At 26.4% G+C, this 13874-nt stretch overlaps 3 protein-coding genes across 12 annotated transcripts; all 3 read left to right on the forward strand.

Moving 5' to 3' along the window:
• Orc1 (origin recognition complex subunit 1) lies at positions 1 to 6925 on the forward strand. Of its 4 annotated transcripts, XM_089082419.1 has the most exons (8): positions 1 to 367; positions 444 to 572; positions 997 to 2274; positions 2349 to 2625; positions 3249 to 3514; positions 3942 to 4225; positions 4297 to 4347; positions 6671 to 6925. In XM_089082419.1, exons 3-8 carry the CDS (start codon positions 1064 to 1066, stop codon positions 6721 to 6723), a joined length of 2142 nt encoding a protein of 713 aa, XP_088938545.1. In that variant the 5' UTR covers positions 1 to 367; positions 444 to 572; positions 997 to 1063; the 3' UTR covers positions 6724 to 6925. The 4 variants fall into 4 exon arrangements, with proteins under 4 accessions (XP_088938545.1, XP_088938543.1, XP_088938547.1 ...); XM_089082417.1 differs by lacking the exon at positions 6671 to 6925 and having other exon boundaries at positions 2 to 367; positions 4297 to 4626; XM_089082421.1 differs by lacking the exons at positions 4297 to 4347; positions 6671 to 6925 and having other exon boundaries at positions 4 to 367; positions 3983 to 4145.
• On the forward strand, positions 4759 to 6596 carry LOC105428608 (uncharacterized). 2 transcript variants are annotated; one of them, XM_089082422.1, is made up of 3 exons: positions 4759 to 5149; positions 5262 to 5417; positions 6148 to 6596. In XM_089082422.1, exons 1-3 carry the CDS (start codon positions 4912 to 4914, stop codon positions 6177 to 6179), a joined length of 426 nt encoding a protein of 141 aa, XP_088938548.1. In that variant the 5' UTR covers positions 4759 to 4911; the 3' UTR covers positions 6180 to 6596. The 2 variants fall into 2 exon arrangements, with proteins under 2 accessions (XP_088938548.1, XP_011639302.2); XM_011641000.2 differs by lacking the exon at positions 6148 to 6596 and having other exon boundaries at positions 5262 to 5777.
• Positions 6926 to 8132: 1207 nt separating the features above from the next.
• On the forward strand, positions 8133 to 12139 carry strat (RAB interacting factor STRAT). Of its 6 annotated transcripts, none has more exons than XR_016140607.1 (6): positions 8133 to 8576; positions 8856 to 9108; positions 10302 to 10525; positions 10701 to 10853; positions 10936 to 11290; positions 11461 to 12139. XR_016140607.1 is itself a non-coding variant. In XM_089082363.1 (3 exons), exons 1-2 carry the CDS (start codon positions 8448 to 8450, stop codon positions 9087 to 9089), a joined length of 363 nt encoding a protein of 120 aa, XP_088938489.1. In that variant the 5' UTR covers positions 8134 to 8447; the 3' UTR covers positions 9090 to 9108; positions 11461 to 12139. The 6 variants fall into 6 exon arrangements, 2 of the variants coding, with proteins under 2 accessions (XP_088938489.1, XP_011633485.1); XR_016140605.1 differs by having other exon boundaries at positions 10952 to 11290; XR_016140606.1 differs by having other exon boundaries at positions 10983 to 11290.
• The last annotated feature ends 1735 nt before the right edge of the window (positions 12140 to 13874 follow it).

A 13874-nucleotide genomic window follows, 5' to 3' on the forward strand; every position in this document is an offset into this window, starting at 1 on the left:
GATCCACAAATCTTCGGAGTGGCAGAAAACTGATACAAGATTTAGGCTACGGTCAATGTAACACTACAAATGCTTTGAAGCGTTTGATTGTTCAATCAAAACAAAGAATTTTACTAATGCACTAATCAAAAAATGTTTCAAAGCATTTGTAATAAGCCTTTGACCGTACCCTTAAGTCTCGGTCTCGGTCTCGGTACAATAGGTTTTTAATTTAAACTTTAAGCCATAAGAAATTGATGAATCATAGTCGATTATTCTCCTATTCTTCAACTATGATTTGCCCATTTCTTATGGTTACATCCCTGACTGCGTGTCTCCAACGGCTATAGAAGTGTCGGTCCACAATAGGTGATTTAAGCTTTAAGAAGTAAGAAATTGACCAATCATAGTCGATTATTCTTTTCATATTCGATTATAATTGGTCAATTTCTTACTTCTTAAAGGTTAAATCATCTATTGTGGACCGACACTGACGCAATACAAAAATTCGTGTGGGGACAAAAGACGTTCTATCCACTCACAGTCAAACCGCGACTTTTAGTTAATATAGAAGTTTGGTTGTGTTAATTACGGTAAGAGAAGTAACAATCTAAAACATAAAAAGAAAAACGATAAAATTATTTTTTGTAATTATTTTTTTTAATAATTATAAGTAATAAGACAAATAAGGATCTGCAAACATCGGAACAAATATTAAGAACAGGAATAAATATTAAATTTTGGAAACCAAAAGTTCAGAATAAAAATTAAATGTAATGCACAATGAATATAAATAAGTATAAAATATAATCATATACTTAAATAATTATAAGTATAAAATATAATCTTATATTTGTATTCATTTTGCATTACATTTAATTTTTATTCTGAATTTTTATAAAATTTAATATTTATTCCTATTCTTAATATTTCCTTCATTGCGCAAGTCCTAATTTTTATTTTGTGAAATATAAAATATAAAGTACAATGTATTTTTACTAAAAATTTATTATTTAGGTTAATCAAAATACAATTGATTTAGAAAAGCAAATAGAACAGTTACTTCAAAAGTATCACGGTATTAATGAATTGGAATTTAAATAAAATGGCTATGCTTAAAAGATGCACAGAAGAAGATATATCTGTATTACTTGAAACAAGTTCGGACTCAAATATTTATGAATTTAATGAAACTTATATATCAAAAAAAAATATAGATAATGATTCTCTTGATTTTGACACTTCTGATAACAATAAAAGTTTATTATTACGAACTGATGTATTACAAAAGAAACAAACTTCTCTACGTTTAAAGTTAAGACGTTCTACAGAACAAAGTGTATATAAAATTGATACTGAATCAGAAGATAAAAGACCTAAGAGATTAACTAGAAGTATGAAATTAAAAAACTTGCAAGATGAAAATCAAATGTCACATAAAGGTGCAAGAGCTATAAAATTACCTAAAAGATATTCAGATTATGAATGTGATTCTTATAAATCAGAAGTATCTATTTTACAAAGAGATCAGATGAATTATAATGAAGAGGAATTATTTTTTGATTCTTTAAATACTATTGATAAAAGAAAACAAGAAATTAACAAACATGCAATACAGATTGATGATGATTCAAATTGTATTTGTATTAATTTTATTCCAAAATCACCATCCACAAGTACATCAAAAATTAAAAAGCAGAATTATGTTTATTCCATAGAAGATATCAACGGAGGTAATGCTACTCCTAAAATTCATAGAACTAAATTCTCAAGATATACATTAATAGGAGAAGAATTAAAAAAAGATAATGTTGATAAAATATCACCAAAAAGAGCATATCCCAAAGATACAACACAAAATATTTCATTGGATAATACTTCGAAAAAATCAAGAATTGATTGTAAAAGTATTTTAACTACATCTAATAAAGATGAATCAATGATATACAAAGTTGGAAAGAGCAAAATTGATAGGATTAAAATTACAGGTCAAGTTGATAAAGATCTGTCCATGAAAACTAGTCAAAAAAATAATACAAATAATAAAAAGAATATTATCAAATCATTAGTAATGCAGAATGGTTTAAATATTCAACGTACATCATTCAAGCGAAATATTTTGACACCAACTATGAAAATGAGAACTAATATCCCAGCTAAACCAGTTACATTATTACAAGAAGTCAGAACTAAATTACATGTTAGTGCAGTACCAAAATCACTACCTTGCAGGGAAGAACAATTTAATAATATTTATACATTTGTAGAAAGCAAATTAATGGATAAAAATGGAGGGTAAGTTTGTTTTAATAAATATTTCTTAATTTGCATTTACTTTTTTGTAATATTATATATGAATAATATTACAGATGTATCTATATAAGTGGTGTCCCAGGTACAGGAAAAACTGCTACTGTAAATGAAATTGTGAAATGTCTAAAAAGATCTGTAGAAAAGGGTCAATTAGACTATTTTGATTTTATTGAGATTAATGGTATGAAATTATCTGACCCTAGGCAAGTCTATGTACAAATTTTAAAGCAATTATCTGGAAAAGTTTTAACATGGGAACAAGCACATAATATATTAGAAAAGAAATTTAATAGCAATACTAAGAGACCTATGACATTGTTGCTTGTAGATGAGGTATATTACGTACATATCTTTATTCCTTATATGAAATAGGGTATCTAATTTTAATCTATCTCGAATAGTTTTTGTCTTTTCTACATCAATTAATTTATCTCATTCTATATATAAAAGTATCATTATTTTGTATCATATTATCAATAAATGAATAATTTAATGAAATATTTTATATTTTTTTTGTCAAAATAGACTAGAATAAAGTATAAAATATCTTATAAAATATTGATTTTTTTTAATAACTTTATCTCAATATTTTTACATCCAAAATAACTGGATGTCATGTTATATAAAATTATAAAAAATATTTTAAAAATTATATAATTCTATTAAAAAAAAAAATATTACAATAATGCTACTTGTATATGATCATGTTGTCTCCTCAAAGCCCTACAACTTTTGTCTGAAACATTTTTCAAGAATATACATTAAAATTAATATACATTATTAATATACATTAAAATATGACAATAATGTATTATTTAGATATTCTTGATGTAGATAGCTAAAATGGGATACTCCCCCCTATATACTTTTAATTTTTATTTTGTTATGTTAACTATTCTTTATTTTATAATTTTTTCTTTATTTTTATTGCATTGTCTTTATTTTAATTTTTATAGCTTGATTTATTATGTACAAAACGGCAAGATGTGATATATAATCTATTGGATTGGCCTACAAAAGCTTCTGCTCGATTAGTAGTTATCACTATTGCTAATACTATGGATCTTCCAGAAAGAGTTTTAATGGGTAGAATTACATCACGATTAGGACTTACACGAGTAACTTTTCAACCATACAATTATAAACAATTGCATGAGATAGTGTTAACTAGACTTAAAAATACAGATATTTTAAAAAATGATATTATACAATTAATTGCACGGTAAGTATTATATTTTCTTTTTATTTAAATAGAATTTTATTTAAATCATTTTTTTAATAAATTGATATATATATTTTTTTTAATGTTATTGTTGCATGACTTACTACAATATATTTTGTATATACAGAACAATTCTTAAAATATTTAGCCAATTTTTATAGTTTATAAATTGTGTACTTTTTGATGATTAGCTATTCTCTTGTAGAATTGTAATAAAATTAGTGAAATTTAGACTAAATATTTTAAAAGTTATATTAAAATTATTTGTAATATATATATATATATATATATATATATATAAAGATTTTATATATTATATATATATATATATATATATATTTATTTATAATTATATAATATAAATTATATATATTTTATATATATATATATATATATATATATATATATAAAATATTTTATATATTAGTAAGGTATCAGCAGTATCAGGTGATGCTCGTCGTGCTTTAGACATTTGTCGTCGAGTGGTTGAAATTACTGAAACACGCAATGATACTACAGTAAGCGTACAGGATGTGAATAAAGCTTTATCAGAGATGATGATAAATCCAAAAGTTCAAGCGATAAGACATTGTTCGAAATTTGAGCAAATATTTTTGCAAGCCGTATCTGTAGAAGTTAAACGAATTGGTGTTGATGAAGTTTGTTTCATAAATGTTTACAAACAATTTGAATCTTTATGTTCTTTTGATGGTTTGTATGGAATAAAATTATTAATACAGGAATATATACATAAAATATATTATAATAATTTTTATTTTTAGGTCACAAAACACCAAATATTACTCAAACACTTGATATTTGCGCGAATTTGGGTGATTATAGATTATTAATATGCGAATATTCAAGTAACGATATATATAAAAAAATTTTATTAAATATATCACAGGATGACATGCATTATGCATTACAAAAAGTTGATCTTGATTAAGAACATACAAAATTAAAATAAATATTTTTAATTTATTAGTTTAATTTATTATATACAAAAAATATCCGTGTTTTTTTTAGTGGCAACATATTGCTATGATTTAATTATTTCTAATTCATATAAATATATTTCTTTTACAATATAAAAATAGTAAAAAATATAATTTTTGTTGTTGATTTTATTCCTATTCCGAGTATATCACGTCACTATAAAGTCGCACGAATATGTTCAAAAACATATGCTAACTGTATATATATATATATATATAGCAACAAACCAATCTATTATTGGAGAAATTACATAATTCAAATTCATGGATGAACCCTTTCTCATGCATTCGTTAATCTGCTATATAATATTTTACTTCTCGTAAATTGTGAAAAGTAATAATTGTTCCTTAAATCTTAATAAGTGAACTATTATCATAATAATATAAACAAATTTAAAAATGAATAATGATATAAATGAAAATATTATATCATTATATAATGCCAAAAAATGGAAAGAAATTGTTGCTCTATCTTCTACACTAAACAATTTTAAGCTTTGTAAATTATCATGGGTGTTACCTAATATAGGTGATCTGTATTGGATAAGTGACATTACACAAAAATTTAATTTATCTGGAATTGCAAGTATTGGTTGTGGATGTGGATTGTTAGAATGGTTATTACAAAAATGTACAGGTAAATTTTTAAGATATTAGTAGAAAAATTTTTATAGAAAAATTTTTAAGATAGTATTAATATGCATATATCTTTAGTAATATTTGCAATTGTTTATTATTATGTTTTTAAGGTTTGGATATTGTGGGCATAGAATTGGATAGTTCTTGGTGGACTAGCAAATATTCTCCACCAAGATTCTTAAAAAATATTATCTTTATTGAGACAGAGTCAATGAATTTTCGAGTGCCAAAACGATATGCGATGTTATTTTGTTATTTTAATAATGGTAAGGCCTTTCACAATTATATAGAAAATTACAAAGGTAATTTAATTTTTGTCATTGGGCCCGCACAAGGGAATAATTGTACAACAGATCCACTTCCATTCGATAACAAATTTAAAATATATAATTGGAAATTAATAACACAAAAAAAAATTATGTATTCCAATAATTATATTACTGCATATACAATAAACAATAAAAATAATACATAATAAAATTAAAATATTAAAAAAATAAAGATAAACCGTTATCTAACATACAACACACAATGTTATATATCACAATCTTATATACAAATGTAAAATATTCAACACACTAGAGAAATAAAAATAAATATTAAATATTACACATAAAAATCAGAAATTATTTTATTTTAAATCAAGGATATAAAATAGAACAATCTATGATGAAGGAATTAGGAATAAAAATGACGAAATATTAAAATATAATTTATATAGTCGAGGACATAGTCGATTAATTACATGAATATTTTAAATCAGCAATATTCACAAAAATTATGTAAAATAATAAAAAATTTAGTCTATTTTATACATTATGGAAAAAAAATTGATTTCAATGCAAACAACAACAGCGAATAATTTATCTAGGCAGGTCACAAAACTGGAAAATTAATTATTATTAAGCAAGTTAATTATTAAGTAAATTGTTAATTACATAACTTATCCACTTTTATATTCATATATAAATTGTGTGTATATATACATATATACAGGATGTTCGGAAAGTGCCGGGATCCCTAAATAACTTTTGAACGGATAGAGATAATGAAATTGATTGAATGAAATTTGGAGAGCATTTATGGTATCAAAAAATCTTTTGACATAAGGAGCAACAATCTCCCCACCCCTGAGGGCTTGGGGGTAAGATATAGATAAAAAATCTTAAATGGAATAATAGGTCAAGTAATAGCTTGTTTGAAAGGCCTTTTCGATGAGCCTCTTTGCAACCCCCCACCTATGGGGCGGGGGGTGGTTCACAAATTTTAAAAAACAAGGCTCAAGTAAAAATCTCTCGAAGAGACATCGCGCGACTTAGGCCCCCAATTATTTGCATTCTTCATTAAAATGTGTGCATGTTTCGTTATTGTTATTGTTATAACTATTATATTATTAATTATTATAATTTTAATTAAATAAATTTAATCGATTAGTTAACAATAAATCGATAATTTATTACAAAAATACCAAAACATTTATTTTAGTTATGTACTTTCTGATTAAGATTTTTTTTGACAGGGTGGAGAGAGAGAGAGAGAGAGAGAGAGAGAGAGAGAGAGAGAGAGAGATGACTACACCCATAGATGTCTATACTAAACTAGATTGCTAACATGTCATTATCGAGATAGCATGGCTTGCGTCAGGGTTTCTAGTATATGCGAGAAAATGGCCGCTGCCGCTACATATTTAAAATAGTTATTGCGTGTGATATTCAACAAAGTTTTATAATAATTATTGTTTTACTCAAATAAATTGTGTAAATTACAAAAATAATATTTATTTTAATTGTTGAGTAATCAGAAAGCCCATTTAACTGATAAGTAATATTTAAAAAACATTAAACTTAATATATATTAAAATTATATCACGCTAACATTATATATATACATTATATATATATATATATATATATATATATATATTTATAATATAAAAAAACAAAAAACTATGAACGATTGTTGTCTTAAAGAGTGCAGAACATAAAAAATATAGTTCAACATAATAAAAAGGAAAATAAGAAAGAAACAAAATATAAACAAAAAAAGAAAAATAAAATTATCTATTCCAATTTTTAATTCATCGAAACACCTAATATTTAGGCTGCGTTCCGGTATTCACTGCCAGTACTGAAAATATATAGTTTAGGTCACGTATATTATAGATTTTTAGTATTTGCAGTAAATATTGAAACGCAGCCTTAATGAAAATACATTTGTATTTAATATAAATTTTCTTGTTACTCTAGTAACTTCATTGTACCTCTTTTTAGAATCTGCGTATGGTTGTCTTTTGTTAAAAGGAAAAATTCTAATATTTTGAAGCCATTTTTTCAAATAGTCTTCTCTTTTAAGTAAAAATCTAAAATATTAAAAATTTCGTTTCATCATAATCTATAAAATTGCATTAATCACTATTTATGTTTTATGAAACATTTATATATTTATTATAAATGTAAAACTTACTTAAATAGACTAACACCATTTTTTTTTATTACGATACTTTTTGATGCAACAAGATACTGGCATTTTTACAGAAATTTAATGACCATACACATACTGACGCTGTAAAATTCAAACAAATATCACGTCACATACATAGGACTGCCGCCATTTTCTCGCATACACCGGAAACCGTATGTGACGTAAGTCCAAAGTCCTAGTTAGCAATCTAGTTTAGTATAGACATCTGTGGTAATATGACAATACATAGTATAATATAGCAATACAAATTGATCAAATTTATCTAAAATTATTTTTTTTATATTAAAAATTTAACTTTATTTCTGTGTGTATATTTCATTGAAGAATATATAATGAAATAAATACCAAGAAATAAATTTCATGCGCCTATGTACATTTCTATTCTAAACGTACACTATATATGTACAAATTAGAAAGAGAAATAAAGTTACAATAAAAAGAGGAAGTGAGGCGGAATATCCGTATCCTGATTGGTTACGTACCTCGCTCACGCATGCACAGTTTATTTTAACATACGCAAACATTAAAGGCACCGACGGAGAGTTGCGCTACTGTATATACTGTGCCTTAATTGTATATTTCAGTCTGTCCTTTTTGACTGAACTTTTACACCATTCATCTTTTCTCTTTTTCTATCTAATATGGAAGAAAAGGAGATGAATGATATAAGAAGTTTAGCTAAAAAGAATATCTTTTGATTTCGATTTGAAATTGATTTGATTCGTTTCATTTGCATAGAGGACGGATTTTAGATTCTAACATCTGATTAGTCGATCTATTGTCTAATTTAATATTTATACTTTTATAAAACAACGATGTCTACAGACAGAGATATAATCGAATCGAAACAGGATGCGGAAGGCAAAAATAAAAATAAAATCTATTGTACATTTTGCCCTTCAAAAATGCTTAATGCTGGAGTTGCTAGATTAGTAAATATAAACGTGAGTGTAATATTTTATTAAAGAAGTTTCATGACTTCTCACTTGATAATTTTTTATTGTGTTTTAGTGTAGTTTATTAAATGCTGTATTGTTGTGCTGTATCATTACTTGATAAAAATATTTTTATTTAATATTTAGTACACTTAACCTAAAAGTTGTTTTATTGTGTAATGTTCTATAAATTTGAAAGTGCCAAGTTTTTAATTTGTTTTCAAGGAATTATTTATTCAGTTTGATAACTGCTCATTTATAAATGAATAAATTAATTTTTAATTGCAGTTTGCGCTACCTTATATACATAGTAAAGCAGAAGATGAAGCTAATCAATCAGAAATTATTTCTGATTATTGGTTGATAGAAGATATGTATACTTTCGAAAATATTGGTGTGTCACACACAGTGGGCAATGTTAAATATCTAGCTTGTGCTGATTGTGAAAGAGGTCCGGTAGGATGGCATGATTTGTCCACTAAAAGATCATATATTGCATTGTGTAGAGTAAAACATGGATGAATAGAAAAATCAGAATTGAGTAAAGTAAATTTATAATTTTATATGACTCACACACACAAAACACACACGTGTATATGCACTCATATAAATATCAAACATGAGTGTATATAAAAGAGTAATGTTATAATGTGCAACTAATATACAACATAAAATTATGAATATATATTTTATATATGATTGCAAAATTCTTTGTCTCTAGATTTTTATTTAAATAAATTTGTTTTTTAAATTAAATATTTATTAAAAAAAAACCTATTTCATCTTCAAAAACAAATCAATCTAATACAGTGTTATTTTATAATAATAAAATTATTTATTATTTATTATTATATATATAATCTCAATGAATTCATGTCAATGTTATAATAATTTAATAAAAAACGAAGTATAAGTTATCATTTTACTTTACAATTTAATTTTCACATAAAAAGTTGATAATCAGATAATCATCGAATGAGGGTACTGATTCAATAAATTCCATTTATTAAGCATTTATATATGCATTTGTAGGATTTAATTATATCATTATATATTACTTGCTTCTTAAATGCTATTATCATAAACATGACTGTATTACATATATAACATTCATATGCATATATATGCATATATAACAATTTTACATACATTTTTTAATATTATACATAAGTAATATTTTTGCCATTACTATTTTAATTGTTTTAACATATTCTACCTACTATCTATTTCATTTAGAATGAATTTTTTTATGACACTAATTGAAAAATGGTATCCTTATTAAGGTTGCATTCTAATATTTGCTGCCAAAATTTCTGAAAAAATATAATGTGTGTTATATATATCATAGATTTGCATATCATATTGGCAGTGAATATTGAAACGCAGTCCAAATTACTTAATTATTGTGATAAATATTATTCATCTTAATGATCACATTAAAAATACTTGGCATGGATAATCGAAAGATCTCAGGTTCGAACTCTATAATTGTTGCAATAACAATTTATTGGAGAGAGGTATCATATTTGACTGTTGATATTAAAAGGAGAAATTTAGCTCTAACTCTAAATTGTTATTTGTTCAAGTTGATATAAGAATTTTCATCTTGAATTATATAAATTTAGAGAAATTCTTATTCTTATTATTATACCGCGAAATGCTTCCTCAAGAAATCAATTGATTTTCTTTGATAATTTATTCAAAATTAATCAAAAATTTAAATTATCTTGAAAGTGTCCGAATGCCAATGTGGTCATTTAGCAATGACCTATACCAGCCTGATTACCCTTTTGATCTTTGGTGATGATCTGAATCGAGTGGATAGGCTATCGTCGAGGGAGTACAAGCTTATCAGAATCCAAATGGATCTTTCACAGCTATGGTTATTGGATGCGAAAGCGACATGAGATTTCTCTATTGTGCCTTATGTGTATTAGCGATTTTCGATGACTGGTCAGGTATGGATATATCCAAGTATAGACTATATTTTATAGTTATAGACTATATTTTACGAAGTATTGTAAGTATTTATTACATCAAATTATTATCACAAGTTTTATACACATTATTATATTTAGTTTTTATTTTCTTTTAGTGTTAGTGTTTAATAGATGATTCATATTATAATTGCAGTCATACGGTGGCAATATTGGGCAAGGATCTTGAATTTCGTGAAGGTTCCACATTTTGTTCCATGGCGAGTTTGTTTTTAATGAGAAAATATCGTATCGAATATATTGATGAAATTTGATAACACTCGGTCTGATCCTTTACACACATATTTAGGTAAATGTATAAAATTCACATTACGATTTTATTCCGTAATAAAATTTACAGATCTCTGATATATAAAAATGTGTCATAATAGAAAAGTTTTTTTACAGTCAATCTTTATTTTAAATAATACGAATATAGACATAACCATGGCCATGAAAGATCCATTTGGATTCTGACAAGCTCGTACTCCCTCGATGATGGATTGCCTATCCACTCAATTCAGATCTTCACCAAAGATCAAAAAGATGATTAGACTGATATATTGCTTAATGACCACATTGGCATTCGGACACTTCCAAGATAATTTAGATTTTTGATTAAGTTTGAATAAATTATCAAAGAAAATCGATCCTTAATTTCTTAAAGAAGCATTTTGTCTCCAATGTTGAACCTAGAACAAAAAATTAATCGAAAAAAAGAATTGGTCCAACACATCTATAGTCATAGTGTGTATATAGATAAATATAGATAAATTATTTTTCATTTTATAAGAATATAGTTACTTATCTGATATTTATCCCTTCTTCATTTGTTTCTCCTTATTTTTTTTATCCTTATTTTTCTTTTACAATATATTTTATATTTACGGTTAGAAAATACTTATTTTATATTACAGATGTCTATACTAAACTAGATTGCTAACTAGGACTTTGGATTTGCATCACATGCGATTTTTGGTTGTATGCGAGAAAATGGCGGCAATCCTGTGTGTGACATGTACTTGTGAGCTTACAGCGTCAGTGTGTGTATGGCTATTAAATTTCTGTAAAAATGCCAGTCTTGTTGCATCAAAAAATGTAATAAAAAAAAATGGTGTTAGTCTATTTAAGTAAGTTTTACATTTATAATAAATATATAAATGTTTCATGAAACGTAAATAGTGATTAATGCAATTTTATATATTATGATAAAAACGAAATTTTTAATATTTTAATATTTTGTTTTTTAATATTTTATTTTTTATTTAAAAGAGAAGATTATTTGAAAAAAAAAAGATTATTTGGCTTCAAAATATTGGAATTTTTTCTTTTAACAAAAGACAACCGCAGATTCTAAAAAGAGATATATACAATAAAGTTGTTACTAAAAGAAAGTTGTTACTAGAGTATCAAGAAAATTTGTATTAAATACAAATGTATTTACATTAGATACTAGATGTTTTAACGAATTAGAAATTGGAATAGATATTATATACCGTGTACCGTTCAACTAATAATTGTGATATGTAGGTAATATTTAACAATAAGAATGTTTTCATACTCGAATAAATTGAATAAATTACTTCAATTAATCAACATCATCGATTGACCAAACTCATTTTATTTTATAACAATTAACTTTTTAAATTTTTGTAATAATTTTTATTTTTATTTTTTTTATATTTTGCTTCTTATTTTTCTTTTTATTATGTTGAATTACTAATATATGTTTTTCAAATATTATTTATTACAGTTAAATAGGCTTTCTGATTACTCAACAATTAAAATAAATATTGTTTTTTTAATTTACACACTTTATTTGAGTAAAACAATAATTATTACAAAACTTTGTTGAATATCACACGCAATAACTATTTTAAATATGTGGCGACAGCGGCCATTTTCTTGCATACACCGGAAATCCTGTCGGACGTAAGCCATGCTATTTCAATAATGGCATGTTAGCAATCTAATCTAGTTAGACATTTGTGTTAGTATAGACATCTGTGTTTATATATGCGTCATATGACATGCATATACACACATCAAAAAGGGCTCGAGCCATGCTTGATGCAATCTCTCCTGTCGTGCTCCAGGAGGATTATTTGTATATTTGCCAATGGCGTTGGAGGGTGTCGCCGCTGCAGTCCGACCTGCATCCATCGAGAGAATAGGACCATCATCTCTCTGGAGTACCGGTCGTGGGGATTCGAAAGAATATATGTATATATGTATATTGTAATATATATATATATATATGTATCATTGTATTGTTGACGTGTTATTCTAAACATGTTATTTGCGATAAATATCATCACATGCCTCGGTAGTCGAAAGGATAAGATGCCTGCCCGGTAAGCAGGAGATCCAGGTTCGATTCCTGGCTGAGGTGGTATTTTTTCGCAAAATAATTACGAGTTTTCACGACTGGTTCGTGGTCGGGCCCCGCCGTGACGCACACCCTCCCTTCTTATTTGGGCACTTGGGCATACTTCCGCAACAGGTCTAGTTTACACCGATGTCTTAATTCGCTTCTAATACGACATAGAACCAGATTTGTCGATGGAAACGCGACAAATTGCGCTCATTTCAATCCCGTTTCGATCCACAAATCTTATCAGAGGGGCAGCGAATTAATACAAGATTTAATCGATGGAAATGATTGAAAGTAGATAATACCAACTTTACTTTTCATAACAGTAATCGTTCATTATATATCAGTAACTATTCCGTATAATTGATGATTCAACAAAATTATTTCAAAATCCATTTTTTTACACAATTATAAGTGTAACTTATATATGTATTTTTCAGAGGTTAATTTGTTTATGTTCGACAAACAAAAGTTATGCTGGTTCTACTGAAATGTCAGTCTTTTTCACTTCTACTTTACTTCCGATGGAAACAGCATATTAAATTTGATTCGAACCGAATCGAATTAAAGACTTCGGTGGAAAAGACTAGACCACAGATTACTACTTACACAGTATCACCAATCCACAAAAATTAAATTAAGTCTAAGAATTTTTGTTACTGTAAGAATTAGACGACCGTAAGCGGTCATGAAAGAGATTCGGAATATAAACAGCTAACAGAGAGGAGCCGTCGTGGTCGTGCAGATTAAGTGTCGGATTGGTAGACGAGGGATCCCGAGTTCAAATCCAGTCGGTCTCCATTAATTTTTTCCGAATCTAATAGATATCTTTCATTACTATCAACATTATCTTCTCTTTTTTTATGGAAATTGTCGTGTAATTGTGAAAAGGAATTTATCTCCGATAGAGATCTCCATAGTCTCTTCTGCCGATCCTTAAAAACCGACAATCTTAGT

This window comes from Pogonomyrmex barbatus, unplaced genomic scaffold (genome assembly GCF_055798465.1).
Source record: "Pogonomyrmex barbatus isolate J1 unplaced genomic scaffold, ASM5579846v1 scaffold6, whole genome shotgun sequence".
Taxonomy (NCBI): domain Eukaryota; kingdom Metazoa; phylum Arthropoda; class Insecta; order Hymenoptera; family Formicidae; genus Pogonomyrmex; species Pogonomyrmex barbatus.